Source organism: Parus major, chromosome 1 (genome assembly GCF_001522545.3).
Source record: "Parus major isolate Abel chromosome 1, Parus_major1.1, whole genome shotgun sequence".
Classification (NCBI taxonomy): Eukaryota; Metazoa; Chordata; class Aves; order Passeriformes; family Paridae; genus Parus; species Parus major.
Genome location: NC_031768.1, coordinates 37770281 through 37788497, shown reverse-complemented (window position 1 = coordinate 37788497; position 18217 = coordinate 37770281). Strand labels below are relative to the sequence as shown.

The window sequence follows — 18217 nt, the reverse complement described above, 5'->3', positions numbered from 1 at the left end:
GGAAACATGAGCAATAAAAGACACAATACCACTGCAACATTTCACTTTAACTTTCCTTCTGGGATAAAAAAACTCTTGAACAGAGGCATTGGTCTCTTTTGTCACTTAGTTTACACAGAGAAAAGGGAATTTTTTTACAGACAAAAGGCTAGCAGTTTCAGAAACTACTTTTCTTGTCTAAAATGCCATAGAAACCAAAGAAATATTTTTCATTTGTCCTCAGAAGGTGTTAATTAGACATTTTCAAAATCTTCCTAGCTCAGCTATACTTACATTGTTATTAATTGGGACTTAAGTGGATGGTGCCTAACTTCTCCATAAATTAGGTTTCTTGCTGGACTATAATTTTGCATTAATCATGGCTCAAAGGTTTTTTAGCATTTCGGTTCCTAAAGCTTTTACAGAAATACAGAACATGTTAAAGTTCAGTATAACCATATGGCAATGCATTCATTGATACTACACTCACTAAAAGACTTGAATGCATTTAAATTAGGACATTGCAGTAACAAATTGCCTTATATAAAAGATGTTTCACATACAAACATCTTTAATAAATGCTAATAGGTCTCTACACAGTGCCATATTTACTTCATTTGCCACTATCTTTGGCAGTCCATGGATGAATACGCTCTTGGCAAAATTATAATATTAAACTAATATTTTCCCTAGAAACAATAATTCAAAGAATAAGTAAAATACTTCATTGAAAAGGATTATTCATTGAACAGCCTTGAAAGAAAAATGGAAAATTTTGATTAAGCATTACCAGAAATATGTTTTGCATAAGATTGGTTAAGCATTGGAATAGGCTGTTTAAAAAGCCTGTGGATTCTTCATCTTTGGATGAATCTGAGATTCCTCTGGACAACCCAAGCCATGGGCAACACTATCTAAGTGGACCTGCTTTGGGCAGCAGGTAAGACCAGATGACCTCTGGAGGTCCCTAACATCTAAGTTATTCTATGATTCCCCAAATGGTGCCAAAGAAGGTACTTCATTTCAGTATAATAATATTTACTGATTAATGCTACAAGACATCAAGTTTTAAGCAAATCCTCAATTGTTAAAGTAACAGTAAATGCAGCCATTTTCTACTCAAACTCCTTGCGTAACAGGGGTTGTATTTATTCTATTTTACTGTATTTTTATCTAATAAATGAAGACCAAAATGTCAGTGTGCATAAGAAAAAAAATCTGTGTTATCTAATACATTTATAACATGAATTGAGGCAATGCGACCAACTCCAGACAGCTATTACTTCTGTGTGCCCAGACTCATCAGACATGCTTCAAAGACAAGCTCACCATATGACAGAGACAAGTTCATCCTGTGCAGAGCAGCTAAGGACTCTAGGTCTGTCTAGTTCAGAGAACAGGAGGCTGAGGCATTACCTTGTTGTTCTCTACAGCTTCCCGAGGCGGGGAAATGGAGAATGAGGTGCTGACTTCCTTGGTACCTTGTGACAGGATGCGTGGGAATGGTTCAAAGCAGTGTCACAGAAGGTTCAGACTGGTAATTAGGAACCATTTCATAAAGAGGGTGGTTAAACTGGAACAGACTTCCTACAGAGATGCTCGATGCCCATGCCCAAATCCTGTGTTTAAGAGGCATTTGGACAATGCACTTAGTAAACATGCACTTTAAATTTTGGTCAGCCCTGAACTGGTCAAACATTTGGACTAGATTATAATTGTAGTTCCCTTCTGATCGGTCCCTTCAAACTATTCTGTTCTAGTCTAGTCTAGTCTATTCATCACAGAATAAGCTGAGTTGGAAGGGAACCATAAGGATCATTGAGTCCAATTCCCAGCCCTGTACAAGAAAGCTCCAAGAGTCACACCATATGCCTGAGCACATTGTCCACACTCTTCTTGAACTCTGTCAGGCTGGTGCTGGTGACCACTTCCCTGAGGAGCCTGTTCCAGTGCCCAACCACCCTCTGTGTGATAATATGCAACCTAAGTCACCCCTGACACAACTTCAGACCCTCAGGTCCTGTCACTGGTCACCAGAGAGAGAGAGATCAGTGTCTGCCCCTCATCTTCCCCTCATGAAGAAGTTGTAGAATGTGATGAGGTCTCTCCTCAGTTTCCTCTTCTCAGCTGAACAGACAAAGTGACCACAGCCTCTGCTCAGACAGCTTCACCTCAAGGCCCTTCACCATCTTTACTGCCCTCCTTTGGACACCCTCTGATAGTTTAATATCTTTCTTATATTGTGGCACTCAAAACTGCTGACTCATATTCAGCTTTCTGTAGACCTGGACCCTCAGGTCCCTTTCCATGGCACTGTTTTCCAGCTTCTCATTCCCCAGTCTGTACTGAATATCCAGGGTTGGCCCATCCTAGGTGAAGAATTCAGCATTTTCCCTTGCTGAACTTCATATGGGTTGTGATTGCCCAGCCCCTGAGGCCTCCCTGTAGGGCCCCCCTGCCCTCAAGGGAGACAACAGTTCCTCCCAGTTTTGCAGTGTCTGTGAACTTGCCTTCCAGTCCCATGTCCAAGCCACTAATGAAGAAGTTGAAGAGCACAGGGCTGAGGATGGAGCCCTGTGGAACCTCACTATTTACACGTCACCTGTCTGATGTCACCGCATCCATTGCAACCCTTTGTGCCTGACTCATGAGCCAGATGCTCACTCATCACATGATCTGTTTGTGCACTTATGTGCTGGACATTTTGTCCAGAAGGATCCTGTGAAAGCCAGTATTGAAAGCTTTACTGAAATCCAAAAAGATTACATCCACTGGCTTCCCTTGATGAACTAGTCGGGTTACCTTGTCATAAATGGAAATAAGATTTGATGAGTAGAACTTTCTCCTCATGAAGCCATGCTGACATTGTCTTTCAGGTGTTTTTCAATACCTCCCAGAATAATCTACATAACTTTACCAGACACTTAAGTGAGCCTCTGGGATGCTCCTTTTTGACCTTGTTGAAAATTGGGACAACATTCACCAGCTTCCAGTCAACTGGGACATCTCCAAATTCCCCAGAACACTCAAAAATCATCACAAGAGGTTTTGTGGTGACACCAGCAGCTCTTTGAAAATTCTCTGATATATCCCATCAGGCTCCATAGATTTGTAGGAATCCAGCTGGAGCAGCAGATTCTGAACATTTTCAGGGACAACTGGGAGATGATCATTCTTGCAGTAATGGTCATCCAGTTCAGAGGCTGAGATCCCCTTAGTGCATCATCCATGCTGAACACGGAGGCAAAGAATGTGTTAAACACCTCTGCCTTGTCCATGTCTCTGTGAGGTGACCATTCTCACCCTGTTAAGGGCTGATGTTATTCTTACACTCCCCATTGCCATTAATATACTTGAAAAAAATATTTTTATTGTTCCCCACAGTTCTGGCAGGTTTAACTCCAGCTGATCTTTGGCCCATGAATTTCTTCCCTACAGTGACAAGCAGTATCTTCCCATCTTCCCATGTCACCTGACTTTGCTTCCACTGGTCATACATCTTTTTTTTTTGCCTTATTTCCAAGAGAAGACTTTTTTAAGCCAAGCTGGCCTTCTGCCTTGTCTGCTTGACTTCTGACATTTGAGAATTGCCTGGTCCTGTGTCATTAAGAGATGACATTTAAAAAGTGACCAGAACTGATGGACCCCAGCATCTGCAAAAATATTTTCACCCAGGACTCCACTTACTAATTCACTGAACAGCCTGAAGTCTGATCTTCTCATGTCCAGAGCTGAGGTTTTGCTGTCATTTTTCCTCCTGTCAACAGAGATTTTAAACTCTTGCCAAGACAGCTGCTGATCTCCACTGATGAGATCAACTCTATTGACAAGCAGTAGATCAAAGAGGGCTTCTTTCTGAGTCACCTCCCTTAGGATCTGTTCCATAAAGTTGTCATCCAGGATTTTTAAGAATCTTCTGGCCCAGGTTGTACCAGCTATGTGATGCTCCCAGGTAATTTCTGGCAAGTTGAAGTCCCCCATAAAGACAATGGCAATCCTTAATATTCTTTTCTCACAAATGCACAAATTTAAACAGACCAGTAAAAACAATAAGCTATGCAGCACCTTTCATAGCCCCTAGGTGTTGACTGTGAGTGAAGTTGGTATTTGCATACTCAAAAGCTCAGAAATCAAGCCTTGTACAAAAGCATACTGTCGGCCACCCCTCCCTCTCTCTCTCTGCATTAATATCTACATTTCCTTTTCTCTGCAAAGGCTGTAATGGTTGTAATAGTAACTTTTTATTCCCACACTGTTCAAATGTTCACAATGGTCACTAATTCCCCATGCATAATCCTGTGTCTACATCTTCACTTTCTTCATGGACATCTCTGAATAAAAGAGCTCAGGTAGCAGCCAGAAACAGTACTTCACAAAGGATTACTCTGGCTTTACACAACCCATGAATATTTTCTCAGAATAATCTTATTACGGTAACTTCTAAATATTAATATCAATGACAATTAATATTCATTAAATATGATGACACAATAGGTCAGTTTCTCTGACTTTGTTTGCTTTCTGCAAACTCAAAAAAAATTAAGATCTTAAGTACAACATCAGATGTCTTTGGAGCCACCAGACCTTTAAGTAGTTAAAAGCAAGGATAACATAACACACATTATCTATTGTGTGCAGTAGTGCCATAATTGCATTGTCAGTAAGGTCTGCAAATGGATTTTATACATGAAAGCTGAATTTCTATCTTTTTGCAGAAGACTAGAAACAATCAATAAAATAACAGTACCAAATAATGATTACTAAAATACTCTGCAGTTTTGCAGCCTCCAATCCACTTATACAAATTAACCCACAACAAAAGCAGATGTATGATAAGAGAAGCATTTTGTTTACAAACATGGACTATCTCAAGGTAAAAAAATTCAAAGCAAGATCACTTTCTCTACTAGCTCACAGTAAGACTCACGTTCTTATTTACGCAAAGTACCAGACAATAACATATCCAGCCATATGAAATGAAAATTAAAATTCTAAGTCCATATATGGACCAACAGGCATTTACAAAATATTGTTGCTAAACTGTATGTACCTTATTTTTCATTTCATTCTTTATACCAATAAAATGAAACTATCTATTTGGTTTTTTAATAGGAAACCTTTCTTATGATGCTTGCATTATATTTTGGGGGGATTAAATATGCAGCAAAGCTACATCTTTATCCATCTGTCTTTTCAGTTTATACACCATGGCATTGCCTGCAGTTAAAAACAATCATAGCAAGAATATTTTGCAAGTTAAAAAACGAATACAAAATGCCATTAGCATACATTCAGATCACTGGAAGCACATAGAGAATACTGTTTAAATGCTTACCTTAACTATCCCACGGATATGCATTTTTGCTATCATCTCTGCAGTGTAAAGAAACATCAACAGAGTATCAAGAGCAAATGTCACATACTGGAGAGGCGGATAATGCTCAAAGGTTTTTGGAGTGTTCATACACACAGAAATAACACTGATGATGGCACAAATTCGTAGTAAAGAGTGCACCCACTGAAAAAAAAGAAGAAACAAAACAAAACCCAAACACAAGATTTTGCAAGATTGCTTTGATGTTCAAAAAAACTTTGAATACTTAGCTTCCATAACTTATCCTGGCACTCTTGTAAATGTACGTCTGTGTCTTTTTACATCACATACACATTTACATACAAAAGGTCTTAAACCAAAAAAAGCACTCCTAAATTACTTATACATATATAGACACATATATATTTTTATTAGTTAATTTGTGAGTTTGTATAATTCAGAAAACATGAATTAGGAGCCATGAAACTGAGAACTAAGGACTCCATCATTTCTACTTTGTGGTACTTGTAATTTAATTTCTGTTCAAATGACAGCTCATCACATTTATGGGCAGACAATAAGTAGAATTAGTTATAGTTAAAAATTGGGTGGATAGATTAAAAAAGATATTTGTGGAAAATTTTAGTTCAACACTCAGGAAGAAATTTTATTTAAATCAGTTCACAACTCAAAAAATTAAGTGAGAGTCACAGGATTAAAAGCATCCTTCCAGTTATGAAAAGAATAAATATAAAAAGAATAAAAATATAAAAGAGTATGTCACAGACAGCTACTTCTTTCAGGATTCACTTTTGTTCCAATCAAGTTTTGTTGCTATAGGAGAACAGTTCATTTCCATTACTAATTAGGACTCATTCCCACTCCTCATTGCCAGTCAGAGAGGGAGGTGTAACAAAAAAGCAGAACATAGGAGTACAGAGGTTTAGGCTTGGATTTTTTTTTTTTTAATCAAAACATGATTAAAACATCTTGAAGTCAAGCAAGTATAATGAATCATAGTTGGTAAGGCCCTATCTATTGTAACAAAAAGGAAAAGATACTTCAGCAAGAAAAAAATCTTTAAACAGAAACCACTGAAGAATATTTATCATAATGTTTCATCTGGGGAAAAATTCTACACTCATTTACAGCATACCTCAGACCATTCAATATCCAAAAGACTCAAGAACAGCCACTTAATACTCACTGTTCACTCACTTAAATGTAATGATATCTGAACTGAATTGAACAGCTCTATCATTTGCATACTCTGAGCCCTGATTAATAAATTGTAAGCAGAAGGCACCTGATGAATGATCCCAACATCCCTTTAACATCCCCTTTGTTTTGAACCTTGTTTCAACTGAAACAATTAACATAAGCATTAAAGTGTGGCTGATACAAAACTTCTTCTCTGCCACAGTAAAGTGTCAGTACTACAAACACTAAGCAATATAGAACTAGTCCATCACCATGACAAGAAAAAATTATTCCATGAAAACCTCATGCATTGTGTGATGAGAAATGTAAGTAAATACCCACCATATCTATGCAATGACATTTTGAGTTTATTACAGCAGCCAATATAAACATTCTGACATTAAATAACTGACAAGACAACATCCATATATTAATTCATGCTAAATAGTTTCAGGTGTTAAATCTCAGCAGCAAAGCTGGGGTGATCTGGCATCTTTACTACAAATGAGATGATGGTTTCTTTTAATGAATGCAGTGCTAACAACAGGTATTATTTCAGAATATTTTATTTCCTGCTTTTAAAAAGTAAAAAATTATACACTGTGATAGATTGGCACTAAGAGAAATTTGAAAATGCCTTCTCTGCAAAAACAGAAATCATTATTGGAATTCTGGATCCATGCTCAATGCTGAATAAATAATTCAATCATAATAACTATATTTATGTAGTAAAGACATTATCTTAATACTGTAGAGTCTATTAATAATTCCACTCCCAATGAAATTTTCCCCAGTTTAAAGTTGCCAGACACTTTTACATCTTTCTTTTTCTCAAGGCAGATTTTAGGTTAAATGGTACCAGAAAAATGAGCTGTACTTCAAAAAAAAAAAAAAACAACCAAAATAACAACACTTTTATATTCATAAATGTTTTAAAAGGAGAGATGTGAAAGTCAAAAATGCTTATTGCTGGCTGCCACTTGAGCAACAAAATCCTCCTTTAAACATACTTTTCAAAAGCTCATTTTATGAACTTGTAATTTCAATGAACATGTTAGGAACCAGAGATCATGAAAGGATGGCTGCTTTAGAAGAATCAATCCGATGAAAAGGTTGGGAAATACTGCTTGATCATCCCATAATTTTGCAACAGTCAAAAGAAACAATTTTATTTAGTATTTGATGTTTTTTAAAAAATTAACTGTTACACTAGCAACTATAGTTCAAAACTTGTTTCTGACTAATATCTAATTCAGAATTTTTTGTGGAAGTCATATTTCAACAATTCAAGTTACATTTAACTTAAAATTAGTAATTACATAAAGAGATACCTACAGGTTTGTTAATCCACAGAATATCTGCATTGTCTGACAAAGATTCATCGGGACCAAAATCTGTAACTGGCTGGGCTTCCACCCTGGAACTCTGTTTCCTTTTTAGCATCCTGAAGTTAACTTCTCTTATCTATAATCATGAAACCTCCTTGGTGAGAAAAAACAGAAAACATTAATTCACTTAAGCAATTTTATAATGCATTTTTAATAGTTTTGTAAATAACCCAAAGCATTTTGTTTTCATGCACACTTCTTTTGTACTTACTGATTAATAGGATATTGATTTTATTAAATGTAAATCACTGACATGACTCTTGTTAGTTTACAAAAAAATTACACAAAGGTATGCAACACAAACAATTACCAGAAACTTAGCAATGCTGACAGAAAATTTGTTCTAATATGCGAGGAATGATATTGCTATGAACTTCAACACAGAGTAATCATTGGATGGATTTGACCTGGAGCCATTTAATTAAATGGTGACATTTCCATTTATTACACTAGGCTAAGATAAATCCCAACATGCCAAAGGCAAACAGGCAATGTTAAGCAGCCAATAGATGTTAATGTTATTTACTGAAATCAGAAAAGCCTTTTTGCTATATACTACTATTAACATGTATTTTTCTATTACTTTTTTTGATGTTAACAATTATCTACCCAACAGCCAGACAGCTGGCTATCTGTGGGGCATGTGTTGGCACATAGAAGGACTGAGAAAAATGTGTTGTTTCCACAAGGTCAGGCTGAGTCTGGACATTGCTGCATGGGTGGCACTGACTGAGCCTTCTGTATGCTCACACATGTGAGCCACTACTAGGGGACATGCCACGAGAGCAATAAGGTGAGTTAGATATTAGTATTGACTTTCCCACAGACGCATTTCATGGGTCCCAGAGTCCAAACAAATACCAAGAGATGAGGAAGATACACTCTCATGAGAAGTAACTGCCCATGAAATACAATTCTATTCATGAAATACAACCCCCTAGAGAATTTTTTTTTTCAGCAATGTGAGGGGGAAGAAAGCAAGATCTTGGGACCTTGTTCTGGACCTTTACTCTGGACCAAGTGTTTGCAGGTGATAATTCCCTGTGACAACTAAAAGTTTGTCAAAAGTGGTATAAGATAGAATCATAGAATGGTTTGTGTTCAAAGAAACCTTTAAAGATAGTCTAATTCAGTTCTCCTGACATGGGCAGGAACATCTTTCACTAGATCAGATTGCTGAAAGCCCTGTCCACTTTTCAATGATAGGGCTACCACAATTTCTCTGAACAGCATGTTTGTATGTCTCACAACTTTCATTGTGAAGAATTTCTTCCTTATGTCCATCCTAAATCTTCCCTTTTCCAGTGTAACTCTGTTGCTCCCTTGTTCTGTCACTAGAGGCCCTGGTAATTACAGCCCCAAGTATCACAATGACAACTGTAATATTAATCCAAGAAACACTATCCTTGATTAGCTGGAGGCAACAGTGGGTTCAGGACTGCAGAAGTGCCCATGTGCTTGGTCTCAGCTGGCCTTTTCAACCCCATGGGCTGCTGCTTCATGTCCAAACACTATGCTTGCATCCTTGTCTGTCTCTTCTTTTTAGCTGTTATGTCGAATGTAAACCCTTAATCTTACTCCAAGCCCCTCAAAGTCTACCCCTGCTCTGTATTCTCTTTCAGATTCAAGAGGTCGGTTCCTGTCTCTGTAAAACCGAATCGGAGCCATTGGTCTTTGTACAAACCACACAATAACAGTGCTGAGGTCTTGTACTAATGTTCCCAGCTGAAGGAGGTGACATTATGCGATAACTGATTTTTAAAACAAACAGAAATAATATAAGGGCACAAAATAACAGATAAATTCTAACACCTATATTCATTTTAAATGGTCATTCGCAGAAACCTTAGCACGAGCAAAACTGGTAAGCTGTCACTAAAAACATGCAAACACTGTAAAATGAGTATTATATATTAATAACCCTTCTCTAACAAATGAAGAATGAAATAATATTCACAGAGGTTGCATGCTCAAGCTTCATGCTCTCACTTCTGTTTTGTATCTGAATTCACTACTTCTCCTCTTTAGAATTATTTTTTCCATTTTCTCCTATTTTTTTCCCAGTATAATGGATTGACCTTTTTTCTCTACTTAGACCAAAGCACAACCAGAAATGCTTCAAGTCTTAGAGTTGCTGTTGTGCTTTTGGAGGTCATGAAACCTTAAAATGGCTACATTTAGCATAGTGATAAGAAGTTACTGCAATGCCTCAGGAGCTGCATTTCCCAAAACCTTAGGGAAAAAAAAACACTGCCTAAAATGTTTCTGACAAGTATGTTCTTTTGGAAATTGTTACTCAAAAGCTAATCAGTGAAATAACAAAATAATTATTTTATGTTTACTATTTCTGGTAATGGCTATTACTGTGCTCCAGTAAGCTTTTAAGAAAAAATGTAGCAATAAACAGAGAATTAATAAGGTAAGTGCAATGAATAATTATGAGAAAAGGTTCAGGATATGAAAAACTGATTTTTGTTTAGCCACTTACTGTTTTTTTTTTTTTTTTAAATAAATGATGGTCTAAATAGCAAGCCATATCCATTTGGATAAGAAAGCAAATAATTATCAACAGTCTATTAAAAAGAGTATGTTGTTTTTATGCTTTTCTCAGTATTGCTTATTTATACATTTGATGTGCAGGAAGATTAGCCATACCCTTCTAATAAAATTCCCACTTATCCTTTTACCCAGTGCCTCTGTTTGTTCAAGTAATTTTTAATTGGTCCAAGCATGGAAAATAACATGAACTTTAGATGTTCATAATAAATGTCCATCATGGATTCAGTTCACGTACTCAAATCACAGAAATCACAGAATATTCTGAGTTGGAAGAGACCCAGAAGGATCATCAAGTCCAGCTCTTTAGTGAATGGCACATATGGATATCAAACCCACAGCCTTGGCATTGCTAGCACCATGCTCTGACCAACTGAGCTAATCAGTGTTGTGACTAAAGAGACTAGAATTCTCAAGAGGCAGCCTTAAATCAAAAAATCTCCATGTATATAAAACCAAATGAAAGGGAAGAAATGTTATGGAATATAAGAATCAGCTTGTTTACTTCTCTACTTGAAATGACCAGAAATGCACACAAAAACCTCAGAATGACGATGACAAACCAATAATATTTTGTAAATGGCCTTTAGTAAGATTATTCAAAATATATAGCACAGTTGCTTTCAAGCTTTTATGCAATTTTTTTTGCTGTTCTCACTACTTATAGCTTACATGGGAACACACGCTTTTCCATGTGCTGCACTTTCCAGACTCTGCCATGTAGGTAAAGAATTTTAACCCTTGTACTACTAATCCCTTTTGCACTTGTTTCTTCAGGGAGGAACCAGCTGAAGGATGAAGAGAAGGGGAGCTGTGCATGAACTCCTTCCAGCATGTGACACGCAGCGAGCAGCGCACCAAGCTGTGCTAATGGGGAGGATGTAGTCCTCCCTAACCCTGATACAAATCCACCCCTGCAGTTCCTGCGTTGGTTCCGACATACGTCATTAGGTCTTTCTTTGATCACAACCTGTTATTAATGTGAAAGGCTTAATAAATTCCCTAGGATGTATTTCTAGCTGCAGTGTTTTTAAGAAATTCTGGGTGCAGGGCAAAGACAGGCTTTAAGACAGGAAAATACCATGGAATTTTGGGTCTACAACCACTTCACATTTCTTTGGAGTACTTTCTTTATAGTAGCAATGAAAATTCACATTGCAGGTGTCAACCTTTTCAGGGAGCAATGTAGTGTCTTTTAAATTCCTACTCGAATTTTAGAAACAAAGGAAAATTAAAAAGAATAAAACAAAAATGTAAATTACACTCTGAGCCCCTTCAGATCCATTAGGGCAGCCTTGTTCTCTTCCTTTCTGTCTCTGAACTTGCAGGCATGTTCTGCAACCTCTACACTTTCTAAACCACCCCCACCCACTAAATTTGCAGCTTCTGCTGGAAGGAAAGTATGCCAGGACAATGGTTGGGGTAAACATAAGACCACTGTGCACTTTGGAAAAAAAGAAGATATATTTTTGACTTCTCAAAAAAGAGTCAGGAGAAGGTATAACACAGCCTGCAATATTCCCACTAAGTGTAAAACACTCCTGATGGAAATATGCAGTTCCTAAAAAAATCAAAAGACAAATTTTAAAAAGTATCTGATCCTCCACAACATCAAAAGCTGAGAAATCTGAGTCTCGTTTATAAAGTGAGCTCACTGTACAAAGCATTATCTGCCCAAAAGACCTCTCTATCACAAAGTCAGGAAAACATGCTTATAAAGGCTCCGGCTGACAAAGCAGGCAGGTGAAAAATGACTTCACAGAAATATAAACAGGAAAATAAAGCAGATATTCCTACCTATGACTTATGCAGAGAGAATTCAAAAATCAGACAAATCCTTGGAATCAGCAATGCCTGGCTTCCCAAGTATTTTTTTCTCACTGCCTATTGACTTTGTCACCTGACATCATGTGAGCTCTGCTTGAAGGTCCTCCCAAGGCAGGCCACCTACAAGCACTCTCTTCAATTCTCTCTTCTTTGAAGATGTCAACTCCACTTCCAACTTCTCCCAGAGCAGGGACACAGAAAGTGGCATACACACTTCAAGACAATAATTGTCTCTCTAATCTGTCTAATTGTGCTCTCACAAAAATGTGAGAGCTAAAATGTGTGGCAGGAAGATGATGTGAACACCCATAAACATAGCATGGTGACAAAATCCCATTTCCATACTATACATTAAAAAAGCCCAAAGTACAGGTTATCTTAAAGAAATTGATTTGTCTTAACTTCTGCATGCATTAGATGGTTACAGAAAAAATATAACTTCCTATTCTTTCATTGATAGCCTTCTCCTTTCCTTCTTTGCAAGCTGACACTGCTCCCTGCATCCACATGTTCTTTGATCTCTGATTTTGGGTACAGGTACAGTTAAATGGAATTTCAGTATTTGTTTTCATGTAGCAAAAATTTGAAGTGAGCAAGTTACATACACAACAGTATAGATATATTTATTTTAGAAGGGTAAAGACAATTCCAGTGGATATAATCACATGGAACATGCCACCACAGATGCTAATAATGCATAACTAATTTCAAGTAAGAGTTTATTTCAGTATTTTTTCTCTGTGTAGTATCATTATTGTATCTGATAAAATGTTCTGAAAGATCTCTTTGTTATTTAAGCATAATATACTGCTAATAACTGACCAAACTTGAGTATTAAAAACAAAGCTGTTTCCTCACCAAGAAGGTACACTGAAGGAAATATTCTAAAAATCAGTTACATTCACATTTTCAAATCATTTGGATACAGGTAGGAAAGAATGACTGATATCTTATACTTACTAAGAGGATCCCAGACCTGGGGTTCACAACTGAGAAGGGTTTAAAAATTGCTTGAGGCTGCCAATGTAAGAACATCTAGTCTGAAAACAGATAGGTGTTCAGACTTAAACTCTTTGCTCGCAATGCATTTTCTGTGTTTTGCCTTATTATCAATGTTCTTACAATAATTATTTCTTACATATAAAGTCTTCCTCTCAGATGTCACCAAAATCAGCAAGCAAAATCTGCTCAGCCAGGTCTAAAGCGACCTTTGTAGTAAAAAGCAGGTACACTCTCACATTCCAAAGTCCCAGTTCCCCATGAATCCCAAAGGCAGAACATATCCAAGCAAGAAGCAGCTATTTCCCTGTACAAGTAGCCAACTTTTGCTTTTCAGTGGAGACCAAGGCACAAGCCTGGTGAGCACCCTCCACCTCCCCCCAACAGGCTGGTTGTTGGCATGACCGGTCAACATGATAGCTTTCCAAGTCCTACAGTTATACTGTCAGAATGGCTGGTGAAATGCTAAAACATAATGATGGCTGCTGAATGCACAGCAATTATATGTAGAGAAAATACCAGTGGCAATGTATTTCCTTCACAGATACATTTGCACAGTTTAACACCCAGTCTACTTTGAAAGTTCAGTTTGACTGTGGGGCACCTACCCACCATTTGCTGACCTAGGATCAGTTGATTGCAATGTAGTCTATATATGTCAGAGCCCACTGCAGACAAAAAGACATGAAGCAACCTCCTTAGTAAAAATCATGCTAGAAAAAAACCAAAAAGTGTGCTGGGCTTCACTTTTGCAGCATAACCACATCCAGGTGGAAATTGTGTTCAGCCCTTTGTGAAAATGAGTGGACAGGAATTGTTTGAGTGGATTCAGTGAGCAACACACCTTCTCTCTATAATACCCCATGTTCAATAACATGCTCTGAGTACTGTGGATCAGTTTTTCAGGGTTTTAAAGGAAGGAATGAGGGCATTCTTCCCAGAATGACACAGGGGTGGAAAGGAACTTCTCTGTAGGCAGAGGGCTGGCAGCATGCCCACTTAAGTGATTATTTTAATGTTTCTGGGATTTTTTTGTATCATTAATTACATGCTAATGTACCTAGAACCTTGTATATCCATCTTTTCACTATTTAAATACCTAAAAACTAAAATAAATTGTGGTTATGTTCATTTAAATTTGTTACAATTTTTGCTAAAATAATTATTAATGAAACTGAAATATTCTAGTTCATCTTTCCTTCCCAAATTCTTCCTTTTTTATCCTTTAAGAAATTGCCAGAAAAAAAAGTTAGTCTATATATTTTAAACTTGAAGTCCTGAAAATAGAATTAGGGCGTTTTTTATCCTCTTATCTTCCCTCTGAAACAAACTAATTGACATGTCCTTGCTGTGTGGCAGTTCCTAGAAGTTGCACCATAACCTCTGGTATTTTAGGTACTGTACACAAAGGCTTTACTGTGGAGGGGGAAAAAAAAAAAAGGAAAACTGAGATCATAGCATCATCACAAAGCTAGTTCAGGATCTCAACTCTGTTCTTGTGAGACCCCTGCTAGATTCTCCAGGGACCCAGCTCCAGGGTGTGCAACACAAGACATTGATCTGTGGGAATGAGTCCAGAGCCACAAAGACGGGGTGGAGCACGTCTCCTATGAAGGCTGAGAGAGTTGGACCTGTTCAGCCTGGAGAAAGCTCCATGGAGACCTTAGAACACTTCTCCAATATCTAAAAGGGGTTACAGTCCCTGGGGAGGGACTTCTCACAAGGATATGTAATGACAAGACAAGAGCAAATGACCTAAAGATAAAGGATGGTAAGATTAGATTAGATATCAGAAAGAAATTTTTTACTGTGAGGGTGGTGAGGTACAGGAACAGGTTTCCCAGAGAAGTTGTGGATGTCCCATCCCTGTCAGTGTTCAAGACCAGGCTGGACAGAGCTTTGAGCAATCTTGTCTAGTGGAAGCTGTCCCTGCCCATAGCACTGGGGCTGGAGCTAGACAATCTTTAGGGTCCCTTACAACCCAAACCATTATTTGGTTCTATGATCTCAAAAGGTCTCCAGTCATACCTCCCGCTCAAGCAGTATCAACCCTGGCAACAGTCCAGGCTATTGCAGTTTACTCAGGTTACTCCAATCTGGTCTTGAAAACCTTCAACAAAGGAGGTTTTTTGATCAACTTGTTTCACTACTTGATTGTCCTCATCATGAGGAAAAAAAAAAAAAAAAAAAAAGAGATAAAAGATGAAAATATCACAGAAAATAAAGAAAGGAAAAATAAATTACCTAGTAGAACCACAACACTTTGCAACTGTAGTTTAGGACTGGTATTTTGCAAAGCAAGATATTTATCAGTATTTAACCAATCCAGGAAACTTCAGTTGAAATAAAAGATGCTATGAAGGTAATGAAAGGGGGAACAGAGAAAGGTTGGAAAGGAAAGAAAATATGATTCAACTTGTAACACCCACATTAGGCTGACCTTGTTCTTTATCCTCGAAAGATCTTGTGTTCAAAACCTACAGGAGATCCAACCATGGAAGCCTTCTATCAGTAACACAGTAAAAATTATTTTTGAATGCAAGACCTCTACTTTACTCATAAGCACATCAGAAATCTTATTTGTAACAGACTGAACTCCTAAATACCTAGGCAGGTGGGGAGGAAACCCACCTCCTCAGGAGCCAGCACCAGTTCTGTCTCATCATGAGCTACTCATGCCTCAAGAAGACATTCTCATCAGTAGAAGTCTTCTAGGGCCAAGTCCAGCAGCCCATTAAATGGCAATGAACTGTGATGGACCCGATTTCAGATTAAAATAAAACAGATACACCAAACAAGAAGAGTGAAGCACAAATGGCATGTCAATTGTTAAAATTTTGAAAGTTATCAAGCTCAAAAGGTAAAAAAACCAAACCAAACCAACAAACAAACAAAAACCACACCAAAAACAAACAATAAACCCAAACAAAAAGCCCCACTGAATAAAAGCAAACCCAACTGTTCCTAAAAGTCTCCAAAGGTATATGTATATACTTGAAAAGAGCTGGAGACTTCTAACATCCAGTGAGACCAACTCAAAGAAATGTCATTTCGCACCCCTTTCCCCAACTTAAGAAACTCCAGCTTTTGTGATTCATGCAGCAGAGCACAGTTCACTGTTAATAGGTATCATTTCTCTGTTGATCACTTGGAGGGCAGGTGGAATGGGGTTGCTGGGGAAGGAAAACAAAACGAACAACGAAATGAACCAGGAAATTGATGATGCTTAAGACAAACACAAAAGACTTAAATAGCATTTAGTTAGTGTTTTTTCGGGGTAAATATTTGCCTTGATGCAAGAACGGTTAACCTACCAAATCACAGCTGACTTAAAAGCCACGTTTGCACGTTCAGGCCATCAGAAACCTTGATCCTTTCTAGAAATGTGTGTCTGATTTTACTGAGAGAACTAAAATAAAAGGATGTCAATAACAAAAAAATACTAAACATCTCTCTCTCTATTCGATGTACGAACCCCTGACACTGCACGTTAAATAGATTTAGCCAGGCCTGGGTACATCGCTCCCTCCAGTCACGCCAAGCCCGCAGCCCCTGCGAACCAGCCGAACGCTCCCCATGGGGAGGGAGCTCTCCGCAGCCACCCCCGTCACAGGCCACAACCACCCCAGGAAATGGGTGCCCCCCGAAGAGGCCTGCTGGCCTCACGGCCCCGCTCCGCCTCACTGGCGGGGGCTGCGGAGGCCCCCGGGGCGCGGGGCAAGGCCGGCGGCGGCCGGCCCGGAGCGCCCCCTCCCACTGCGGGGGAAGGACGGCCGGGGCGGGCGATGCGGAGGGCGCCGCCGCCCCTTCCTCTGCCGCGGAGCCAGGCGGGCCTCTGGCCGCGCCCGTCCGTTCCCTGGGAGCCGCCAGCGCTCCCGGCACACCCGCGGCGGCTGCCGGCACCGAGGGGCCAGGGAGGAGGGCGGGGAGGCGCGGGGCCCCACCGCGCTCCGAGAGCGAGCCGCGCCCGCCGCCTCCGACCTACCGCCAGCATCTCCCTTCATGGCGCGGTCGGGAGCGGCCCCCGCGGGTGTGCGGGTGTTGCGGTGCTGTGCCAGCCTCGCACGCCGCCCTCCCCGCGATGGATCGGGGCGGTGAGGCCCGCCCGGCGGCGGCCGCGCTCAGTCTCTCGGCAACGGCGGCGGGGGCGGGCGGGGAGGGAGCAGGTGCGGAGGAGACGGTGCCGACCGCGCACGGGCGCCTCGGAATAAACAGACCCCCGCCTTGCTCAAGAACCCGACTGGGAAGAGAGATGGCTTAGCGGCCCCGCCGCCGAGGGTGATCCCCACGGCGGTCCCGTCTCGCAAAACACCCGCACAGCGGCCTGGAGCTGTGCTCGCTGCGCCCCGAAAGACGCGGGGGGTGCCGGCACGGCACGGAGCCCGCCGGGCGTCCCGCACTGCCCCTCTGCCCGCTGCAGCCCGGGCCCAGGTGCCGCTTGCTCTGGGGGGCTTTAGTTTGGGCTTCAGCTTTTTTTGTTTCTTGGTTGGTTTGGGGTTTATTTTTGTTTTTCATTATGCTCTTCAAGTGCTGGGATAGGTTATTTATTTTGGTAAGAAACTGTATTTGTACATCTTAGGGCTTTTTTTTAGTATTGGTGCATTTCTTTGCCCCTACTTCACTGGGTGGTCTGAAAATTTTTAAATTACTGAAGAGCCCAGTCTCGGGTTCCACAAATAATTAATTTTAATGAATTAAATTCATTTATTTAATAAATTCATAAAAATAAATTCATAAAAATACCTTCACTTGCTGGGCTAGATGGTCTTAGGGGTCTTTTTCCAGCCTAAATGATTCTATGGAAGAGACACCACAAATAAACAGATGAAGAAATAATTGGAAAATTGTTGCTGTAAATCAGGTTGACATGTTCCAATCTGTATTTATCTTTTTGAACAAATTAAAAAAAAAAAAAAGTAAAATTGTGTAAAATTTCTGTTTAAATGAAACTGGA

The 18217-nt window shown here is 39.5% G+C and overlaps 1 protein-coding gene across 4 annotated transcripts in view; it reads right to left on the bottom strand.

Moving 5' to 3' along the window:
• Positions 1-17400, bottom strand: part of NALCN (sodium leak channel, non-selective) — a 230516-nt gene extending 213116 nt beyond the window's left edge. For 3 of the 4 annotated variants that reach the window (XM_015639136.2, XM_015639156.2, XM_015639165.2), the window contains exons 1-3: positions 17249-17400; positions 7829-7975; positions 5315-5497 (exon numbers count right to left, since the gene is read on the bottom strand). In XM_015639136.2, coding sequence (XP_015494622.1) covers positions 5315-5497; positions 7829-7936 — 291 coding nt within the window. In that variant the 5' untranslated portion in view covers positions 7937-7975; positions 17249-17400. Of the gene's footprint in view, positions 1-5314; positions 5498-7828; positions 7976-16577; positions 16837-17248 lie in introns of those variants that run through there. The other variant, XM_015639146.2, reaches the window with a different exon arrangement.
• Between the last annotated feature and the right edge of the window lie 817 nt (positions 17401-18217).